Here is a 23,268-nt window from a genome sequence, read left to right as displayed (position 1 = left end):
CCCAGTTTGTGATGGATTGCGCAATCAGAGGTGAAGTTCGGCTCGCTGCTGCCGCACCTCGCGTTTCACCCTCGTATTTGAACAGGAAATATGCAATTTCAGCGATTTTGACTATAAAAATGCGATTTGGACTATAAAAATGTTCGAAAATTACTCATACATAAAGATCAGTGGACAAATATTAATAATCATTTTATGTTATGATTTTTTTTTTTTTCTTGTCATGATGACAGGGGAGGCTCTGCCTCACCTGCCTCCCCTGACCGCACGTCCCTGGTTAAAGTTAATGTGATTTCTATAAATCTTCCCAAGACCCCAACTTGGTGTTGAGTGGAAAAACAACAGTACTTATAAAATATATTGGGAGGTTAAGCTCAGGTGAAGCACTTTTATTTACAAATGAAAGACTGTTTACTTACTTTCATGTGGATTTTAGTATTTCTAAATAAGGGGGTGGGGGGTATTTTTTTCTGGAGAATATGCACTTTGTGATGTTTTTATGTATTTAGTGGTAAGAGTTGAACTTTGTCACAGTTTGATTAAGTAGTTTTGTTGTAGGAACTAACTGCTGCTCGACTTCCTCAAAACCCCAACCTGCTGCAGCTCAGGCATCCAGCTTTACCAACAGGTTCTGTGGGTGAAATACTGTCAAATCTATTTTAGTCTTTTTATGATTACACAAACATTTACAACAAAGCAAAATAGATGTGACAAAATAGAATATGCAAGCGTATTGGATATTTCTCACCCGTCAAACAGGAACAAGTCTAAGGCTGCTTTCAGACTGGATGTCATCGGCACAAGCAGATTGAAAATGACTTCTAATTACATAACTCAATGATTAACAGGCTTCTGTAGAACTTGAAGACCTGCTGAAGAGCAGAGAAACATCTAAAACCTGCAGGATAGTGGCCCTCCAGGATCAGGGTTGGACACAATTGACAAACTATGTAGGGTGAAAAAGCAAAAAACAATATGGCTTCTGTGCAAGCTCATTGTTGCAAGTGAACTGAAAGCCTAAAGTTTGCCTACTTCCAGTTGGGATGCCAGAGTGAACGTGTCAAATTGTTTACCAAGAAAACACCTCAAATCCTTATTTCTGAGCTGAGCCCCTCTTTTATGTACAACAATATTTACCTGAAGTCTGGAAATTTAACTCTGACTCCTGTCGAGTCCTGAGACACTTTCCAGTAGAACTCTAAAGGAAAGGTGAGTAAGTTTACTGTGACGTTTTAAGAGGAGGGTGACTAAATAATCCAAACATGGCAAATGGTAGCCCTAATCTTCTTAAAAGTTTGAAGAACAGCAGCTGTCTATTCAAGTTTTCCATTTAAACACTGAATTTACAGGAACATCAGAATCAGTTATCAACCTTTTGCTGAGAAGAACCAAAACATTTGTTCCAACTAATTTAGTCATACCTGACTGCTGGAGATAAGCACCGGCTCCCTGTGACCCAGAAAGGAGAAGCGAGTAAAGAATGAATGAGTAAAGGGCCAAAATCATTTTGCCCCTTTACTCATCCATCAAAACTTCCCCAAGGAGTATTACTCCCACATCACTTTAGCTAAACATGTTTTAGATAAAAGTTTCTAAACCTAAAAGAGTGTTTTCTTTGGATGCCTGACAGGAGAGGTCAGGAAAAAAAACACGGGGATTTACAGGCTAATGACACTGCAACCCAATGACACACCAGACAGCCTAGGAAATCAACAACATTGGTGACAAAACAACTAAAATAAAAAAAATCCCCATGTCCATTTTCCTGTCATGTGCCTGAATCTTGTGCCTTTTGGAGCAAAGCCAAGCTCAAAGTTCAACGTATATTTAACAGAAGAGAAGGATTGCTAAAAGAGAGCGAAGAACAAAAAACAAAAATGAAGAGTGGACGGCAACGTTGTCATGAAGCAGAAAATGTTCTCAATTTAAAGAAAAAAAAAATACAACAACTAAAATAAAAACACACTAATTCATAAGTTCAAACCATCCAGTCCTGTACAGAAAAACAGACAAAACCCAGAAAACAGCCAATGAAATAATGATTAGCTGTTTTAAATTTGTGACAAGTGGCATTAAAATAAAAAATACATTAATAAAGATACAAATTGCAAAACAAATATATAAAATCTAACAAATATAAGCTACATTTAATGAATACTGAGAGCTGTGTACTTCAGCTTAGAGAAGGAGCAGTGACAGCCAACGTTTTCATCTCAGAGGACCAAAGGGGTCACGGGGTCAAAGCATTAAGTTTCACACTAAGACAGACAGTGTGAGCCGTCACTGAATGAGCAGCGAGCAGCAGATAATAAAAACAGAAATAAACTATCACATAAAAAAGAGAGAAACAAGAGGATGCCTCCAGTCCGGCAGCGTGATCAGCCACGTCACACATCTGTCACATGAGCCGAGCTAAAATGAAGGAGAAAGGCTGAGACCAAAGAATTACATGAGGAAAAGGGGAGTTAAGACCAAAGTTTCTTTGAACAATTCTGGGTAATCATTGTCCACACTCCCTTCTCAAAGGGATCATGGTTGTAGAAATCAAAATGCAGTCAACTGATTTAAAAAAAAAAAATCGCTTGTTCGATATGAGAAGTTTACTGTTCGCTTCTTTAAAATAGGGCAACTGATATTAAATGCCCTGTGAAACAATGCATTACATACAAAAGAGCTAACTGAAAAGAAAATCCCAGTTAAACACTAAGACCGTCTTGGAGAAAGCTTGCTCCAGTGATGTCGAAAAGTACAAAATCTGGGGGAGAAAATAGTAAAACAAATAGATTTGTGGTCCCAGGTGGGGGCATTGTGCACTAAATCAATCATACTAGAGACAGACTGCTGAAGTCAGAGCTGGATATAGACGATGTGACTAACACGTTGAATAAAAAGCCTTCCTCCTGCTCCGGGAGTTCAGTTCTGGCAGGAGCACAGAAGCCTCAGAGGTGATATCGCGATGACTCACTGCCATGTTCTCACACATACACCTACATTTGGCCCGTGTCTGCAGAACCCAGGCATACTGAGGTTTCTTTGTCTTCAGCTGAACCAGAAGCTCAGACAATCAGAAACCACAACCAAGTAAGACAGCAGCTCCTCAACCATCAAAACCACCAAAACCAGCTGCGTCAAACAAGTAACTTCATAACCATCGAGCTGGTTTGTTACGTCCTGATTTATTACTCAAGAGTTTAGGACTAGACTATAAACTATACTGACCGACAGCATGAACAAAAGCAAAACAGAAATAGGGCTGTATAATATTTAAACAATATATATTACTGCAACATTTCCTTGTTTCTCCAGTTCAGGTTGATATAATAATGAAATGATATCTGTGGCATTAATGTGTTTATTTCATTAAAGGTTGGAAAACTGGTTGATCAAATGTAGTTTTTATTTTTTTACCCAGCCAGCCCCTCATCCCATAAGGCAAACATTGTGCCTGCTCCTTGTTTATGTTACTGCGTGTACAACAAATGTGTTTTATATGAATGTAAGGCAAACGGTTTGTATATGTTTTAAAGAAAAAAAGTTCTTCAACAAATTTCCAAGAAGGTCGAGAAAAACTGAGTTTATACAGACTGATCTGGCAGACTTCCCTTCAGCTATGAGAATAAGATCAGTCCGAGTTTCCCAAATAACACCCAGAAAACAATGAAATAATAACAAACAGCATGACGACTGAATTCATTTCCCCTACTCGGCATCACATGCCTGGCAGTGTGACTTCTGCAGATATTTGCACATAATGTGAAAGGTACAATGATACACAGTGCAACTTTAATCAGAATGTTCTTCTTTGTGCATCTTTTGCAACAGATAAGTCACAAAACAACTAGATGACAGTTTTCAGTGTTGATTTATAACCTGAACAGATCAAAAAATAAAGAGGAACATGTGTAGTGTTGCTCTACCAACAATTCAGAGCCCAAAAATCAAGTTTTTGGGTGAATAAAAGTGCTGAAATCACCACAAATTAAACTCATTTTCCTCTCACAATCGCTGTAAATACAATATTTCAGACAGGCCTGCCTAAGAAATATCTGTAGATTTGAACATTGCAGCTCCAAAGTTCATATGAAACCTTATCTTCTACCTCCAGAGCAAGTTTGGAAGCAACAAAAAGACATAACTGTCCTGGATTCATTGTCTCAATGGCCTAGAAATGAACCAGGTCAACAACTAAACAGGGATAAGATTTCAGTCAAACGTGACTAATTGTAGCATCTTTGTCAATGATAAAATGAGCTGTATTCTTAGTGACAGCCCTGTGTCCTGAAAGCAAAACAAACGCTATGTGAAGCTAGCATGAGATCATTATTATCACCACCGACTGTGGAAAGAAAAAGGTCAACCTACGCCGCTAGTTATCACTATTTGAAATCTCACGACACTCCAATATTTTCCTCTGGAATCCCGGGTCAAACCACAGGTGAAGTTTCCTAACAAGTTTGGTTAACTTGTCTTTAGTTAATGGTCCCTAAACGCTCCGGTTAATGTTAGCTAACTGTCCTGTTAGCACCGAGGCGAACTTCAGCAGCCCGTGAACTTCACTTACATCTTTCTGTTCCTGCTTAATGTTGAACAAGTTGAGTCGCTGGAGTCGCGCTTTCATCCCATTCGCCATAAACTTCACAAAAAACCCAGATCTCGGCGGTCACTTCTCCGTAACTTATCTGTCACGGAGCGGGGAACTTCAATTTCATTTCTATGGAAAGTTCGTTTTGCTCCCTGAAAACTAAGGAAGATCATGCGGTTGGTTGTAAAGCTTGGAAACGCAAGAACCCTGGCATGTCCGGTTCGTTGCCTTCAAACTAAGACGAATCCACACCCTTTCCGTTTGTCGTCAGTGGAACCATGCGCTTTCTGGTTTTATTTTGAAGGCACATACAGCAACTTCCGATCTTTTTGTCAGCCAGCTCTGGTACATCAGAGCCCCTTCAACCGTCCAATGCCTTTAGAGACTGGGCCGGACACAGTTCCTGTCCTGGAGCGCTCAAAAGTTAAGGCGGTAGAAGTTTGAAGTTTATAGTTCACTTCCTGCTGCTTGTATCTGATTTCACCGCTGGTAGGCGGGAACATTAACAGTGTTTCCTAAACCCAATCAAGCATGAAGTACTGCCCTTCAGGCGCATTACTGACACAAATCTAGGGATGAATAATAAACTTTTGGCCCAGAAGATTTAAAGTCAGGCTCCTTTAGTCAAAAATTAGATGCACGTATTTGTTTCGAGCTCCATAATCACAATGCAACACTTTTAAATCATTTGTACAGTACATTAACTGATGTTACACCAACCTATTTCACTCCTGCCTTTAAAATGATCTAATAAAACTTCTCTATATAATATTTATATATTTTATATTTTTAATTTTCAAACTTTATAGGTATCCTGTCATGTCCCTTTTCAAATTGATACTTCTGGCTTTTTTGTACACAGTTGCAGTGCAAACAAATACTTAAAATTTTGAAATATTTAGGTTATTTTTAAACATCAATTAACAAAAGTAAGATATTATATTATATTCATCAACATTGAAGCTCTGTCATGCTAATAAATAATGTAGATTTGTTTTGTTATTAAAAAAAACTAAAGTTTCTAAGAAACAAACAGTAAGACTTATTATGCATCCATTTAATATTAAAAATTAAAATAATTTCATGCTAGAATTATGTCGAGGAATGAAGTTGCAGCTGTTTTGATCAAACCTCAGCAAACTCAGGCTTTGGAGTATGTGTTGTGAATGACTCTCAGCTTCAACCACACTAAAAATTAGCACAATATCTGTAAAAGTGACCGAGTTAAGGTTTGTTAAGGCTGCTAACGTTGATTAACTGTGGCAGCCATCTCAAATGAAGTTAAACTGACTACAGAAGGTAATCAGTTGTAGATGTACATCCATTGGTCACTTTCTGGAAGTTTCATTAAAGTTCATTCAGTGGTTCAACAAATATATTGCTAACAGACACAAACATATGCAGAGACACAGATAAAATCATTATCATCCACCTTACTACTTTTGGAGGCTTTTGGAGTAATTAAAAGTCAACTACTCAAAACTGAATAAAAACCATCTATATATATTGCAATAACTGTAATTACAGCAAATGCAACAAATTAAATTATTTGATTTAATGTATATAATTCATTTTAGGTTCTTCTGATGAACTATGGTGATAAAAACAAAACATTACTGGGGGATAGTGACTGCAAGAGATGCAAAAAAATAAATAAATCTCAGGTCATGTGGACTGAACAAATATAGCATGTTAAACATTTTTAATTAATAATATACTTAGTGACAGTACAATAACTATTTATCTGTAAGTTAAGAAGTTAAGAAAGAATACACACACACATATATATATAAAAAAAATCAGCAACAACTAAAACCAAGCACTGCTCCAAAGATAGTTCCTGTTCAACCTTTGGTCCTGACAGCTATTTGTACTTCTGTGGTGACACCCAGTGGTTACTTTGTTTTTATCACACCAGCTGAAGTGGAAAGCCAGCCTTTCCCTTGAGATTATTTCTACCCCAGGAGACAAAAAAGGAAGTTTCCTTTTATTACTGCTGACATTTAGACATCGTACTTTTCCCATAGAATTTATTTTTGTAAAAAAATTTAAAAAATAAACTATCATGGAGTAAAAGAATTGGGCCAAAATTTGTGAACCGAAGTGAGTAGAAAGCAAACTAATGTAACAAACCTAAAATATCAAACATTTTAAAGCAGGGTTTTTGTTTTGAATAACTTTAGTGTTTTTTAAACACACAAACACACACATTGCAAAGGTTTGGGCACCTCAAAAGATTCAAGCTCTAGTAACTTTTAGGTTTCAGACAAAAAGCAACTTGTGAAAGACTACCATTAGGCGAAAACATCAGATGAAGCACATCACAAGGTTTAAAAACCATTTTTCGTCCTAAAAGGAGCAGCTACAGGTTCCTTTAAGCAGCTGCATACCGATGTGAACATTTAAATAGTTACAAGAGAGATGAAAATCGGAGCTCTCATGTAGCTGTTTACTCAGTTTGTAACTGATTTAATAATTACTAGAAACACGGGCTGTAGAGACAAGGTCTGGAACAAATAAATGCTCATGGGGCTGAAAAACAACAGCAAAAATAAACCACTTATTTAACTGCAGAGAGTCTAGCTGTTTGTTGTCCCACAACAACTGCACCAATACAACCTTTACCTCTGCACAGAGTTCAGCCGATGACATTTGAGATTTCACATTGAAACAAGACAGATGAACTTTGGAAACAAGCTCTGTGAAATGATTCGTGTTAACCTAAACCTACTGGCTGCATGCTTGGAGAAGAGGGTGCAGAGATTCACAGGGGAAGAAACAAAAAAACAATCTCTCTCTCCACCTGTTAGTGATAGATTACTATTGAGTTTGGGCTGTGCTGCAGCCAGTTAAATGCAACATATTTCAATGGTTGAGTGAAGAATGGATTTGATTCATTTTCTGCTTGGTTTTTTTTAGCAAACATCATCATCTGAAAAAACTAATGAAGCTGAAAGAGGATGGCTTCTACAACAGGATGATGAACACAATACGTAGCTACATCTTCAGAGTTTTGCCCCTAAAAATAGTGCAGAAACATCAGATTTAGAAAAACCTTTTGGTCAAAGAATGCCAGGCATGGAGACGCATTCAGACTTGTACAAAACCTCAATGTGAGGGCGGTGTCATACACAGGTATAACGTGGATTTAAACCACTCTGTGTTTGCACAGGTTTGTTATCACAGTGTATAACTTGGGTTTTTAAGTAATATTTAAGATAATATCATTTAAAGGTCTTGCATCGTATAAAAACAGTATATTATAGATATGGTAATCATAGTAATAATTATGGGTTTAAACTACACTGGCATCCATTTGTATGTTTTTTGTTGTTGTTGTTGTTGTTTTTCTTAATCATAACTAGTTTTAGATTGTCTGTAGTTGTGTAATTTAGTTGAGAGAAGTGTGACTGAAACAATTTGTAATTTGTGAACAGGCTGATTTGGTTTGGATGTTCACAAAACCAATTTCAGACATGACATCAGTTTGACCAGCTCAAAAAGATCTTCTGACAACTCTGATTTCTCAGTCCATCCGTGACACGTAAAAGGATCATTCACACCTTAGTTTCAGCCAGATATGACTGCTGAAGCATTTTGATTTCCAGGTTGCCACGTGTCTGTATCGGCAGCCTCCTAACGGTGCTCAACGTTTAGATTAAATCCAGCTCTTCTTCATTTGCTCCTTGTGCACGTTTGATCAGATTCTGTGAACTATTCTTACCTCTCTAATATCCGTTCGGCCTTACTCTCAGATTGATGGGCTGCTGGCTGTTTTCAGAGAAGTTAGAAATGATGGGAGCAATGTGCCAATACTCCTCTTCAGGAATATTTTATGCCAAGTACTCTTGTTATGCTGTCAGGATTGCTGCAGATAAGCATTCAAGCCTCACTGTCTTCCTCACATTTTTCTCTTCCTTTTAAAGACATCTCTCAATTGTTTTACTCCAAGAGTTGCAACTCCCTTTTCTGTATTTTCTTGTCATCCTGATCTTCTCCTCTGATTAGTGATTAATGTGTTTAGGATTTATCACCTGAGTGAAAACGTTAATCAGTCTGACGGTCTGTTTGTGGTTTTGGTGGACAGAGTCAGACCTGTAACTGTTTCTGTCCGTGGATAACTGATCCCTCTTTTGTTTCTCAGTGTCATTTAAACTATGTATTTATAATTAGTGTGTGTGTGCGTGTGTGTGTTTAAGCCCAGGGCGACAGAACTGGAGCAACAGGTGGTCAAGCCTGACATCATCGCCATCACATTCTTCTCAAGGCTGAAGAGACGGCTACAACAACACGCACGCACGCAAACTCCACAACAACAAAAAAACAACACACATTACAACAGGAAATCGTCTCCATGGTAACAGTTTCATATCCTGCCTGAGTGATGTCGAGCACGCTGGGTTTTTTTTCTCTCGGCCAAGAAAACCCGACACATGAAGGCACGAGAGGTTTGGGTTCAGACTCACGCACACAGCTCCTCCTCGTGTGTTCATGTAGACACTCTGTGATATTTACGGTACACGCCACAGCTCATGGAGGCCGGTGATTAAAGGGCGCAGGCATGTGTTACGTGAGCCCGTGTAACATGTGAGGCACAAGCAAGGCGGTGGGGTTAAGGTCAAACTGACATTTTGTTTTCCGTCTCACATCTAATATGCCTGTTTGTTTTGGGTCCGATGGGGCGTGTGATGCCATTGAGCGTCTCTGTCCCGACTCCGACCTCTGCCGCTCACACGCAGGCTTAAAGAAACGCACGCCAGGTGGAGCAGAGGTGACGGGAGCGGAGGTCAGGGCTTTGCTGCTCAGCAGGGTGTGTTAATTTAAACATTTTAAACTGGTGTTGGTGAAGGAAATTAAATTGTAGCTGCCATGGCACCAGAGCCAAATCCTCTCAGCAGGTCATTGTGTTAAACTCTGATACTGAACGCTCTGCCAGCTTTTTGTCATCGATTTAAATATAGAGAAAAAGTTGGTGCCAGACTGACCCACGTTTCTGATTCCCCTCTTCATCTGACAGGTCATATCTCTCTCACACAGCTTTGACATTCAGAGCTTGAGCTTCTGTTGATTTGTTTATAACCAACATGCATTCCTTTTTATTGAAGCTGCTCCCTTTGATTTACAAAAATATGGTTTTATTAGTTACAGGACGACACAGAGGTCCTGTTCAGAGCTCTTTTACCATCCAGCATTTGGCATCAATAGAAGCCTTAATTTGTTTTAAAGGGCATAATCCATGTCACCTGCATAGATAAACTTTACAATATGGAAAAGTGGTTCTGCAATCATTAAGGCTTTGCTGGGGCAGAATGAATGGTGCTCGCATTTTAAGTCTTCCGAAATCTACAAGTTGGATGTACGTTTGAAAATATTTAAATAACTACTGAGGCAGTTTTTATAATCTCTAGTTGAAATGGTGCTGAAAGTTGGACAGGCAATGTGCTTATCAGGAAGCTTTGAGCTTGGTCCAGCAGCAGCTCGTCTTCTCCGTGTCTGCTCTTAGTGGTTATGACTCACACCCAGCTGGTGGATTCTTCTTGCCGGCTGTGAGTTTTTTTATTATTATTATTATTTCTTTATTATAACTTATACACCAACACGCAAGAAGAAAGCCCAAGAAGTTTAGTGCAGGTCTGAAAAAGGAAAATCATAGATTTACTCAACATTTCTAGGACGCTACAGATTCTAAGATCATTTAGTAAAACAGAAATGTACAGCAAATATGAGGTTTTATGAAGACTGGAAGAAGACCCAAACTACTCCCCTCAGCTGAGGTGAAAGTGACTCTGGGGGAGGTAACCAAGACAAAAGGGTCTGATCTGAACTAGAAGCTGCTCAAACATCATCGCACCGTTTCTAGTTTGCTTTCTGCTCTCCTCTCACACGCAGGCTGAGTCACCGAGTACCATTCAGCTGTTTGTTTAACCATTACTTCCCTCAGTATAAATTCTGCCCCGTTTGTTTTGCTCTGCTCGATCACTGTCATTATCATTACCTCAGTTCCTGTTCCTCGCCCAGCCCTGCTATTAGAGACTGTTATTTATGGATTTATTTTTGTTGACCTGCTCCAGCAGCTCTTTGCATCCGTGAGTCCAGACTGTTTGCTCTTCAGCTGCTTTTCATATTCTTACCACACGCAGGTTTGATTCAGTGTCCCTTAGCAAATGGCACCTCAACCACACACTTTTGTTTCCATCGGTAAGCTTCTGGTATGATTTTGGTTGATATTTGACCAATTTTCTTGGCAGAATTGGTAAAGCTTTTTTTAAATAAGACTAACAGTGGCTTTGGAAGCCTAATGTTAGCCTGTTTTATCCAATCAGAAACCAGTGTTGTCCCGTTGGAACACTGTGTTCATGTTTTAACCATGTAGCTGACTTGAGATGAAGTTGAAGAATTGTGGCAGCAGATATCCACCCACTTTCTGCAATGCACCACCAACCTGTTGAATGGTTAGTAAAGAGTTCTTTGTTTTAAAGCCTCCATTTTACTCCACTTAACTTACTTCTTGTCATTGTGGCCAAATAGTCTAATATTTCTCTCATCTGACTAAAAAACATTACTCTAGGAGGTATTAGGCTTGTTCAATGGGTTTGAATGCGCCACTTTTGGAGCAGGAGCTTCGTTCTTGGTCTGTACAATCTTAGTCTATGGCATTGTAAAACTAGGCAGTGTCCAGTTCGTGGCAGACTAGAGCTTGGGTGGTTCCTGGGTTGTTCCTCAACATGCTAACCAGTTATTAGATCCTCAGCGACTTCCTTGGACTTTGCAAATTGATCTGAGTATTGGTCAATTTTATACCCTTTGGCACCACTTATTAAAAGATTCGGGTGGATGGACGTATATATTTAACCTTGTATGGATCAATTCTTGTTTTTTTTTTTTTTAATCATTGAAGGTTTGATGTTAAATAAACAATCTACCCTGGAAAAAGATAGGTTCAGATAAATCATTAAAATCCCAAATTAATATGTAATTGTGTATGTAAACTTTTGGACAATTACATAGTCTCTGTATACATGTCAGCAACCCGAGACCATCTTCACACATGCCTACCTTGGTGCAGTCCAAGCACTGGAAGACGTAGCAGGCACACTTCTGTGCGTCCCTCACCAGGCAGGCAAAGACGCTGGGCTCCTGGCTGTTGTGAATCAACTTGGTCACTTGGTGAGGACGACATTCAAACAGGACGGTGTGTGTCAAAGGGTCCCAGAGACTTTGCTCTCCCATAGCAGCCACACACCGTACCCAGGACACAGACACGTACAGAAACACTGTCTTATTGCACAAAGTAGGATCCATCTGACTCGCTGCAGTCACACTGTAAAGTGGCCGGGCGCTCGGGTCCTTCTTAACAGACCTGCAGATTTCTGACACCACCCAGGGCAGCATGGTTATGGTGGTCAGATGGTGAACCGGACGAAAACCAATCATGGTCAGCTTGTACCTCCTCTCCCCCTCATCCATCTGTCCCCTCCATGTCGAGCTTCTCTCCCGAGCACCAGCGCAGATCTGGGGACTTTGAGGGGAGGAGGTGAAGTGTGAAAGGGATGGGCAGGAGTGGTGGTTTGGGGTTAGACCACGACTAGGTTTGTCAGAGCGCCCAGGTCTCTGGGCTTCACCTCCTTTTGGTTTCACTTCGAAGAACAGCCCGTCCATGGTGGTCTCTGAGTCCAGAGGCAGATGTTTGCCTCTGCTTTACCTGCAGACGAAGATTTTATTTTAAAATTCAGCACCTAAAAGGTTTGCCAGGCATAAACTATTCCTCTACGCGGATATTAAATACAACCCCAATTCAAAAAAAAAAAAAAGTTGGGACATTGTGTAAAAATGTAAATAATAACAGAACAGGAAACATCAAATGTTCAAACTAAGAAAATGTAAAATCTTTGGAAAAATTAAAGCAATTTTTAATTTTATAGCAGAAACATCTCAAAACAGCTGTAACAGCTCCATGTTTCTGTGTGAAGCATCATCTCTTCTTTTAACACCAGTCTGTAAACATCTAGGAGCTGAGCAGAGCAGCTGCTGGAGGTTTTAGAGGGAATGTTGACCCATTATTGTCTGTGTAGGATTCTAGCTGTTCAACAGTCCTGGGTCTTCTTTGCTGGATGGGAGCATACAGTATGTTGTTACTTTTCTGCATTGATGGTAAGTGGTCCATGCCAGAGACACCAATGCAGCCCAATACCATCAGAGAAGCAGGGTTTTGAGCTGTGTACCGAGAACAGGCTGGATGGTCCCTCTCCTCATTTGTACAGATGATGTGGTTTCCAAAAATATTTTTAAATTTTGATTTGTTTGACCACAGAACAGTTATCCACTTTGTCTCAGTCCATTTTAAATGAACTTTGGTCCAGAGAACATAATGGTGTTCCTGGATGGTGTTCACAAATGGCTTCTTCTTTGCCTGATAGAGCTTTAAGCAGCATTTTGGTCCACAATGATGTGTGGAAGTGTTGCTGAGCTCATGCAGTGATGGTGATAACAGAATCAGACCCTTTTTTTAATGCAGAGCTGCCTGAAGATCACAGCATCAAATACTGACTCTCAGTCTTGACCTTTGAGCTCAAATATTTATTTGCAGGTTTTGAAATCTTAAGAATCTCATGTACTGTAGATGATATTGAAAAACTTATTTTTTCCTGTTAAGGAACATTATGATGAACATGTTCCACTATTTTTAGATGCAGTTTGTTTTTAGAGACTGGTGAACCTCTGCCCATCTTTACATGGGAGCGATTCAGCCTCTCTAAAATGCTCTTTTTAAACCCAGCCCTTTTACTGACCTGTTACCAAATTAACCTCCTCTTCATTCAGACCACTTTCTTTTACAGCCTTTTGGTCCCATCATGTTTTTTTTAGCTGTGTTGCTGCCATAAAAGTCAAAATGACATTTCTCCCCAAAAAATGCACAGTTTCTTAGTTTAAACATATTGTGTGTTTACAATATTCCATTGAGAATAAAAAAAAAGGTTTGAGAGTCATTCAGATTTTATTTAGTTTAGACATCGTCCCAACTTTTTCAGAACTGGGGGGGTTGTACAGGAAGTCTATGAAACGAGCCTTTGTGTTAATCACCAGTGTAGTTTTGTCCTCAGTATTAACACAACCGAATATCACAGAGTCTCAAGGACAAACACACACACACACACACACACACACACACACACGGGAGGAATATTATAAAACTCATACACAGCCTGGTGTCATGAACAGGGAGACATGACGAGATGGGATTTGACTGAGTGAAAAAAAACCTCAATTACACTGAGAACGGGACGTGATAAGATTATAACATCCTTTTGACCAAAAAAAATCAAGCAAAGAAGAAGAAAGCGGACGTGTTTACCCACCACATGGCTGACCTTGCGATATTTTAAATCTTCAACTTGAGTCTGCGCTGACAGAGCAGGTCGAAGGCATCAGACGGAAGTGAAATAAATATATTTATAGGAGCGGATATCCACACCTCACCTTCATTTAAATGATCATTTTTAAGCGCACGAGGCGGTTCGGAAGGAGAACCCCGCGAAACTGGTAATAATAATAATGTTATAAAGTGCGCAGCTGAGGAGTGATGTCCTCCTGGTGGTTCAGTCTTACCTGTTAGTTCACTCCTGTCCGGGCTGCATGTCGAAGTGGGGGGGCTCTACAAACACACACATACGTATATATCCACAGCAGGGAGAGACCTTTATGCTGCTCCCTGTGTTTGTAGCTCGAGTTAAATATAGAAAACAGCCAAGCCGACCTCCCTCCTCCTCCTCTGCATGACAAGTGCATGCTGCCTGCATGCGCTGCCGGAAGATGAGGGGGAGACCTCTGCACACCTGCTGTCAATTAGCAATCATTGAACAGTTTATGCATTGTTAAAAAATCTTTCTTTATTGGATTAAAAACGCTCACAAGCACAGCATTTCAGTCTCCCAGACACAATGTTTATAATGGCAGAATAACAATTCTTCCCTCACCAGTAACTAAGAGCTCTGTTGTAACATACAAAGGAATAAACAGTGAGTAGAGTAAAATGGATGCACAATGTCGCCACCTGGTGGTGCTGTAGATATTGTACACAAGCTTACAGTAAAATGTTTCTCCCCCGTACGCCTCGCACTTGTGTTGGCTTAAAGCTTTAAAACTTCTCTCACTGTCACCTCAGTGTCCCTTTCTTTACCTGCAGTACGATGGCACACATTTAAAGTTGAACAGCAGCTTACAACGCTGAGCACAAGGCAAAGTTAGCATTTACATCTCATATCAGCAGCAGTGCGGTTGATGCCCAAACACAGTGTTTTTCACAATATTGTCAAGTGCAGGTGAGATACAGCAGTCTGAAAATACTTTATAACATTGTCTGGAAACACAAAACGTCCTGTGAGCCTAATAATTTACCGTTGTGGTCAATATTTAGGAATGACGTAGAATAAATCAGAAACATTAGGACAATGAAATTCCTTGAAAGAAATGCACATCATCTGCTGCCTTGAAAGCAGACAAAGTTCTCATACGATCTGTTAGCGTGACGGGGATGATGCCCAGCTACTAGAACATTAAATTTGAGCTCAATATCTGTAAAACTGATGTAACCTTTGTGTTGGCTAAGGTCACTTAGCTGTGGCGGCCGTCTTAAATCAAGTTTACTCCAAAAGTTCATCAATTGTAGATGAACATCTAATGATTACTTTCTGACAGTTTATATATATATATATAAAAAATGAATGTGGATCCCAAATTGCATGCACCAAAACAGATCTATAGTTACACAAACTTAGAGATGAGGTTAGATGTTGTCATAAAGGCAAATTATTAAAAAAAAAAAAAAAAAAAAGGGCAAGTTATATGAAATCTTTACTGGTCCAAAACACCCCTAAAAGTGTCTCTATAGGTAAAAGTCCAAGTCAAGCCTTGATTAAATCAAGAATCACTTCTGGAAGAATTAAGACATTTTGCGAAATGCTGGTCCAAAATATATTATTTTTTTCCCCATTTTTTCTTATTTTAATCATCGGTCGGTGCTACTCTGGCTTGGGCTGCAGCTTGTTCTTTGCAGGCTCGAAGAAGTTTTCAACGATGACCTCAACCAGGTCATCCAGCTCCTTCTTCAGGTGTGCCACATCACTGATAAAGACACAAAAGAAGAAGGAAAGACAAACCTTTTAGTCACTGATTTGTTGTTGTTGTTGAATAATCACAGTTGCCTCTGGTGTGAAATAAACCAATGTTTTGTTTTTGATACACCAAATTTATTTGGATTTTGAACCTAAAAAAGTAGTCAACTATGAATTGAAATGATTTAGTACACATGTATTCTTTCTGTTCATTATACTTTAAGGTATTATACCTAATACCACCTATAAACCAACACTCTTTTGACTGCCTGGCCTCTACATGGACCCACCTGTTACCAGGAGCAGCACAGAGCTCAGTGTAGTATTTGATTTTTGGCTCGGTTCCGCTGGTTCTCATGGTGGCCACGCCTCCGTTGGAAAAGGTGAAGGTGATCATCTGACTGGAACTGGAGGTGGGAAGAACCTGAGAAGGGAGAGGAAGGACAGAAAGGAGAGCCAAGAAGGAACGGCGTCTACATTTAAAGAGTTCTCTGTCAGAAATGTGCTGAGTGTAAGAACTCTGAGCGTGTGTGCGTCCTCACGGCCTTCTTGTCGGGCTGGTTGCTGTCGTAGCCCGTGGTCAGGTCTCGGACGGCAGAGATGGAGAAGCGACCGCAGTCGCTGGGATACGAGTCCCTCTTGCCGCCGAAGTTGCGCAGACGCTCGAACAGGCTGCGGATCACGTCCTGATCGTGGCAGATGAAGTAGGAGTTCTTGCTGATGTGGTAGCCGTACCTGACAATGACGAGCGCAGAGGGGGGAGGAGAGTTCATCTGCAGCTGCAGCTCATATAGGCAAGAAAGTCAACGTACAAAGACACCGCATGCGTGTATCTTACTCTTCAAAGATAGTGGTGAGCTGCTGAGAAAGACTTTTGTTTTTTGAGGCCAGATAAGAAACCATCTCTCCTGCGATGGCTGCGGCGCTCACTCCATCCTTGTCCAGCACAGAGTTACAACACATGTACCCTGCAACACACAGTTGCTGCAGTCAGCTGTCATTTCCTTTAATAACAGTGTGTGCTCAAAGGCATGCGAATCCATTTACAGCATCATAATCTTGTAATCTTTGTTATGTTGTTCATGTTTGGGAAACCACATGTTATCTTAACCCCCAAAACAACTCATTTGTACCCAGTGCTTTGTGCTTGACCATGAGCACAGCTAAAACTGTACAAAAGACTGAGATCCTTGGTGGGCTCAAGTCAGAAAATTCACAATTTATGTTTTCCCATAAAAAATGAAGGACGCTGTGCTATTTTCGTCCCAGTTTACAGAGTGAGACGGACACTTCAGTCTGCTGAAGGAGGCTGAAGAAGAAGAAGAAAAACATCTGAAAAGGTTTTTATGTCTTTTCTCTCTGGAACAAAGGACAGGCCCCCAAAAAGCAGAAATCTTCTAGTTAAACTGACATACGTTAGTATCACTTGGAGGATCTAAGACACACAAATCACTTGTCAAACAGTATTTTGTGTCAAAGGCACATCTGAAAAACCTGCAATGCCAACTATCAACATGGTTTGTGAAACCTGCAATAATGTAAGTGAGAAGAGGAGATGACTACAGAAGTTCTGATCCGTTCATAAAAAACAAAAGAACAACAAATGTTTTGCTGCTGTTGGAAAGCTCTCATTCACCTGATCCAGGTCAAAATTTTGTGCTTCGAACAGAGAAGTAAAGTAAATGCAAAAACAACAGAAACAGTTGCAAAAAACAAAACAACAAAAAAACCCATTTCTGCTCCCTACTGGTCTGATGGTAGGACTCCACTGCTTCTCCTCTTTATACTCTTTAATTAATCCTAACTTAAGTTTCTTTTTTTAATGGTTGCATTTGGTAAATCTGGTTCATTATGTGACACCAGAAGAAATGAAGGACTTCTGTTTGGCCTCGCCAGAAAAATGACCACATATGAAGTTTGGCTAGAACCTCTCATTTCAGTTTCCAGTGCTGCTTTTTAAAATTGGGGTGGACCAACATGCTTCTTGATGCAACTTAATAGACCTACTGCAGATAAAAACAATAAAGAATGTCATCTTGCTATCTAGGCTTTCCCATCCTGTCAGAGCAAACGAAACACGAGCTCTCAGATTAGATCCCATCTTGTGACTCAACTTGTGTCCATCATTAGTTTGTGCGAACATACCTATGGCCTCTTCAAACGCAAACAGAACGGTCTTGCCCTGGTCCAAAAGGTCTTTGGCTCTGTTCCCCATCCACTTGAATCCTGTTAGGGTTTCCTGTTCAAACATCATAGACTAAGTTTAGACGTTTTCAGTTACAGCTCAGCTCCATTTTTTTTTATTAACAAGAAAACTCATGATTATGCACTGCTGCTTCCAAAACATGATATAAAGTTGAGAGTTTTAAGCCTGAACGCCTCACCTCGAAGTGGAAGCTCCCCTTCAGAGCGATGGCCCGCAGTATTTTAGACGACACCGTGCTCGACAGCATGTAGACGTTCTTCACAGCGGCAACTTCAGGGTTCTGCTCTTTCCAGCAGTGGAAGATCCACCAGCCAAGCAGCGCTCCCAACTCATTACCACTGAAGACTCGCCACTGCCCACTGAGGGGGAAAGACGGTGATGCACGGAGGACAACTTACAGTCGCGCTGTGAAACGAATTATGCAGGAAAACACGAACCTCTCCTGCCTCTCAGCTACAGCCAGTCGATCGGCGTCGGGATCATTCGCAAACACCACAGAAGCTCCCTCCTTCTCTGCGAGAGCAAATGACAGCGTCTGCAAAACAAACAAGCATTTCTTATCAAAACAGCCGAGCAGAATCTGCAGCTCATGGCTGGATGTTGTAGATCTTGGCAGTGTGTAGTTCTCACCAACACACCCTTTCCCTCCTCGGGGTTGGGGTATTTCACTGTGGGAAATTCCGGATCTGGATCTTTTTGCTCCTTCACAGCGTAAGGGGGGTGAAGATCAAAGGCCTTGAAAGCCGATTGGACAAATGTGTGACCGACGCCGTGCACAGATGTGTGCACTATTTTCACCTCTGAAGTTTTGTTTATCTCCCTGCGAAGAAAGAAGTTAAAACTTCTTTTTATTTTTTTTTTACATTAAACATTTTTATTTATTTTACAATCACAGCACAGAAACAGCACTGGTGAAAGTCACTAATGATATCTTCCTGTCCTCAGACAGTGGACATGTGTCCATACTTGTCCTGTTAGATCTCAGTGCTGCATCTGATACAACTGATCACAATATTCTGTTACAGAGGCTTGAACGTGATATCGGAATTACAGGAAGAGCTCTAAATTGGTTTACATCACATTTATCTGATATATTCTAGTTTGCAGATGTTAATAATTAATCTTCTTCATACGCTTTGTAATTATTTCTATCATAAACATGTATTTTTCTTTTTTGTTCTCGTCATCGAAACTCCAACTGGACCGGTCATCCTATGCTTGTTTATGTCCTTTCCTGTCCTCTCAAACCCCAGTTGCTGCTGCTGGAGGGTTCTTCCTGTTAAAAGGGTGTTGTTCTTTTCCACTGTCACCAGTGTGCTGCTCAGGATTGGAGATTGCGACAAAGTGAAGATTTGAAGCAATCTGCTGACTTCCTTCCTTAGGTAGACAACTTTTACTAATTGGCATTTTCTAATGTACATTAATGTTTTTTGCACTGTGGCCTAAAAGGACTTTTGTTGTGACTTGACACTATATAAAATAAATAAACTTAAATTAATTTTTTCTCTACAGTGTGAATGGCACCATACATCTAATGTGAAATGTTTACCAGCATCACACAACTATTAAAACCATAAATAATATATAACATATAAAACTCTTTGTATGCTTGTCTTAGCTGGCAACAGTTGTGTAATCTTTGAAGCACCTGTGGTGACAGTGTTTCTGGATTGCTTTGAAGTATTGGGTGAAGATATCCTGGTAGGGGTCTTTCAGCAAGGGGCTCTTCAGGGCCCCCTCTGTGTTCCAGGACTCTGGCCAAGGCTTCAGGTTCTCCTCGATGGCTTTCGAGATCCCTGCGTCATGAGGAGACACGATCTGGGCACCATTTTCCCAGTACACCTAGCATAGAAGCAGAGTTAACATAAGGCGGAGTGAGAAATATACTTCCATATATGTCAAACAGATTAAAAAGGGATATGCTCAGTGACATTGTTATGATCGGTCTTGCTAACTAAAAGGCAATGTATTCAGTGTGAATTAGTTTCAGATGAAAAACAAAATGATTAACAGTAAATATTTTAATGTTACCTTGTAGCCATTGTCCTGTTTGGGGTTGTGTGAAGCGGTTACCATGATACCAGCACACAGACCCAGATGGGAAACTGTGAAAGGCTGCAGAAGTATGAAATGAAAAAGACAATCATCAGTAATAATATGCATTTAAATTACACAAAACAAAAGGTATATTAGATACACCAAGAATGTCTGTATGAAACTTTTAATCTCATACTGATATTGTGCATCAGACACATTTCTACCACAAACAACCACTAAACAGTTGATATTAGTACTATTACGCTATTATTGAGGAAATAAATATTTATTGTTTAGTATTTCAACAATAAAGAGTTAACTTTCTGTTAATTTTCTTTTCTTTGTTATTTGAAGCAAAACACCAGCTGGGGTGGCCAAATACATTCATTAATTTAAATCTTGGTAACTACTTACTGTGGGAAATAAACATATTTAAAAACCTGAGATTGTCATGTAATATGTTTGAAAAATTATAAAATACAGGCCAAGTGAAATCCTGAACATTATCAAATTTTGCTTGTTAAAAACACAACCTGTTGAATCATGTGTGTGTTATGCAACATGCTGTGTAGCAGTGAATGAGTGAGGTTTTTGAAAGGAATTTGCCCCGCAGCTTCTGTCCAACACCCATGCTCCAGGACAGCAGACAAACTGAGCTGACTCAGAATCCTGTTTTAATATTTTAATATTTTGTGTGAACGTGGGTTGTAAAGTCCGAGATCCCAGAAACCGAAGCGCCTACCACGAAGGGAGTTGGGGTGATGTCAGAGAAGAGGTGAACCGGCACTCCCCGACTGATGAACACGGCTGCAGCCAGGCTGGCAAATCGCTTGCTGCTGCCCCCGCTGGGAGGGTGGGCCCGAGCATCGTACCCGATCACCACGCCTCGCTCTTTGAGGTTCGCCAAACTCTGCTCCAGGTAGCAGCAGAAACCCTGAAATGAAGGAAATATAATAAGATGTTTATAAGGTGAAAAAAAAGAAAAAAAAAGGACAGGATTTTTTATTTAATGGAGCAAAATTATTCAAAATCAACTGGAAAGACTTGTGTTAGTGCTGATGGAAAGATCGGTAATGAGTAATGATTTGCAACTTCCGGCTGAAAATCTCTAAACGGCAAATATCTTTACTCGAATCTACTAACGTTTTGGGGCTTCCCATTGAGGATAGTAGCTGATAACCTTGTTTTGGTGAGACCCTGGTCACGTTTAGAAGAAAGCTGACACTAAAAGGTCAGGATCAAAGTTAAAACTTAATGTGTAACAGCGGCTCATCTGTTAACCAACCTGCGTGGTCTGGATGATAGTGAGGTCATTCATACAGGATATGCCAGGGCCCATGGCTGCTCTTAGTCCTGCTGTACCAAACTCCATCCTGGAGGAGAAATATTTCCTCAGAGCCTCCACTTCTCCCTCCTTCACCAGATCCTGCACCATTGCTGCCGTTTTGGGGTTCTAGGAAATAAACATACGTCAACATTTGGTTTAATAATTAAGCAAAAATCAAACTGACTGAAACGTTCTGTGTAGCTGTTGTGTGCTACAAATAGAAAAGAGAAAGAACAAGGAGAGCTGTCAAGAAGAAATACTGGAGATCAAGCAGGGTGGGGGAGAACCACAAAGACAGAGAACTGCATTCAAACACGTAGCGAAACTTCTAGACCAGCAAGTTTACATACAAATACGTCAACATTGTCATACTTCTCAATCCCAAAAGGCTCTTCCATGGACGTCCCCATCGTTGACATATTTACAGTCACTTTAGCTGTTTCCATCGATAAACAAATACACGTGGCAATTGGCAGCTGTTCACAAATTTTGCTAAAAAATCTTTAATTTAAAGGACACATTAGCTCTCAATATCAGAAAAATATTGTGCCCTTTTTGTTGCTTATTCTGTGACTTTATTTTGACTGGTCTTCATGACATTGCAGTGAGAACCTTGAAACAGAACAACACACCCAAATCTTCCCACATCAGAAGTCACTAAGAAAACCAATAAATATTCCCATTTGAAAGACTGAACAGCTTTTTCTGCCAATACCTAAAAACTACTTTAATTTACTGCAGATAAATCGAGCAAAACCTGACCTCAACCATTCCTGTAGTTAAACAAAGCCACTGCAGATGTCCAGTCAGTGAGACACTTCCTGTTTGCTGTGGCCCCTCAGCAAACAGCCCACAATTATCCAGAGACTAATGAACGAGAGTCTCTTCTCCACAATGACTTAATTGGTGGCATTGCATGACTTTTTAAGCCCAAGAAGGACTTTTCTTGTGTTGGCCGGATGCATCGTATGACTTGAGTCTTTTCTCAGTGATGAGTGGGACTGAAGGACAGAAGAAATGCAACACATTGAATATACTTTTAAAAGTAATACCAGAACCTTTCACAAGGACTCCCCTTTAAACACATTTAGCGAAATGGTAAAGTTATGCTCTGTTTGGTCTGGTCTATAACAATTATAATTATTGTTTTTTCTGCCCAAACAGTTCAAACATTTTGAGCTAAAAACTGTGTTAAACTTGGCATGTCTCGTATTAAAGGTTACTATTTAAAGGCTCTTTCCTGATCTTTTTCTTTCTGTTTTGGAAATAGTAAAAGCACAGTTTTTATATAGTTGCTTACTAAATATCTCACTTCCACTTCTAAAGGCTTTCTGTTTCACAATCACAGTATTTAGTTCCTTATTTCGTAAATCTAGAAAAATGTCAGTACGATTTTTAACTCATCAACATTTAGTCTTAAATCGACCCTGAACAGTAAAGTTTAGTAAATCGTAGTGGTTTAACGCTGTCTCAGTGTCAGTCGGAGCAGCCCACTCAGGTCCGGTTAGCTAAGCGGTTAGCTCCGTCAGCTTACCCGGTCATACTGCAGCCACTGCCGGACTGCCTCGTCCAGCTTCGCGTCGCCGGTTGGGGTCAACCCTTCATCCATGTCTTCCTTCTCGCCCGAGTCAAAACACTATCCCTCCCACTCCTTCCGAACCGGCGAGGTGGGACGTTGCTCAGCCTGCTGCGTCTGCTTACACGAACGTTGCTGTACCCGACTGGGTCTGACACGGACAACGTGAGGCGGATGTGACGTAACACGCACTGTTCCGCTGCGTTCCAGGGTTACCGTAAACTGCTGCGGCCAAGATGTCGCGACATATCGATAGGCTATGGATAGGACCATAGGCGGCTCCAGATATTTTTTTCTGCAGGTGCTAAGGGGGTGCTAAGCATTTTATTGAGGGTGCTAATGAAGGATTATTTGTTCTTACAGTTCTCAACACACACAGACGCAAGCACAACCATATATAATCTTATATATATATATATATATATATAT

At 40.3% G+C, this 23,268-nt stretch overlaps 2 protein-coding genes across 5 annotated transcripts in view; both read right to left on the bottom strand.

Annotated features, from left to right (window-relative positions):
• The window catches only part of tbc1d1 (TBC1 (tre-2/USP6, BUB2, cdc16) domain family, member 1), a 58,881-nt gene extending 44,549 nt beyond the window's left edge, over positions 1-14,332 (bottom strand). For 3 of the 4 annotated variants that reach the window (XM_017406675.3, XM_017406684.3, XM_017406692.3), the window contains exons 1-2: positions 14,189-14,332; positions 11,639-12,284 (exon numbers count right to left, since the gene is read on the bottom strand). In XM_017406675.3, the coding sequence (XP_017262164.1) occupies positions 11,639-12,241 (603 nt within the window). In that variant the 5' untranslated portion in view covers positions 12,242-12,284; positions 14,189-14,332. Of the gene's footprint in view, positions 1-4,561; positions 4,781-11,638; positions 12,285-14,188 lie in introns of those variants that run through there. The other variant, XM_017406700.3, reaches the window with a different exon arrangement.
• Positions 14,333-14,449: 117 nt separating this feature from the next.
• On the bottom strand, positions 14,450-23,034 carry pgm2 (phosphoglucomutase 2). Its single transcript, XM_017409138.3, has 13 exons — positions 22,798-23,034; positions 21,222-21,389; positions 20,679-20,870; positions 19,931-20,014; positions 19,548-19,741; positions 18,530-18,719; positions 18,337-18,434; positions 18,078-18,258; positions 17,839-17,932; positions 16,532-16,661; positions 16,236-16,428; positions 15,984-16,117; positions 14,450-15,703 (listed from the first exon to the last, which is right to left on the bottom strand). The coding sequence occupies exons 1-13, from the start codon at positions 22,870-22,872 to the stop codon at positions 15,601-15,603; spliced, it is 1,836 nt and encodes a 611-aa protein (XP_017264627.1). The 5' UTR covers positions 22,873-23,034; the 3' UTR covers positions 14,450-15,600.
• Positions 23,035-23,268: the final 234 nt, after the last annotated feature.

This window comes from Kryptolebias marmoratus, linkage group LG3, assembly GCF_001649575.2.
Source record: "Kryptolebias marmoratus isolate JLee-2015 linkage group LG3, ASM164957v2, whole genome shotgun sequence".
Taxonomy (NCBI): Eukaryota; Metazoa; Chordata; class Actinopteri; order Cyprinodontiformes; family Rivulidae; genus Kryptolebias; species Kryptolebias marmoratus.
Note: the sequence above shows the minus strand (reverse complement) of the source record. Positions and strands in the feature narration are given on the sequence as shown.

Coding starts and splice junctions, on each gene's coding strand:
- pgm2 (XM_017409138.3), bottom strand. CDS start 22,872: ATGGATGAAGGGTTGACCCCAACCGGCGACGCGAAGCTGGACGAGGCA. Junction 21,390..22,797: donor AGTGGCTGCAGTATGACCGG/GTAAGCTGACGG, acceptor TTTATTTCCTAG/AACCCCAAAACGGCAGCAAT. Junction 19,742..19,930: donor AACAGGACAATGGCTACAAG/GTAACATTAAAA, acceptor CTTCTATGCTAG/GTGTACTGGGAAAATGGTGC.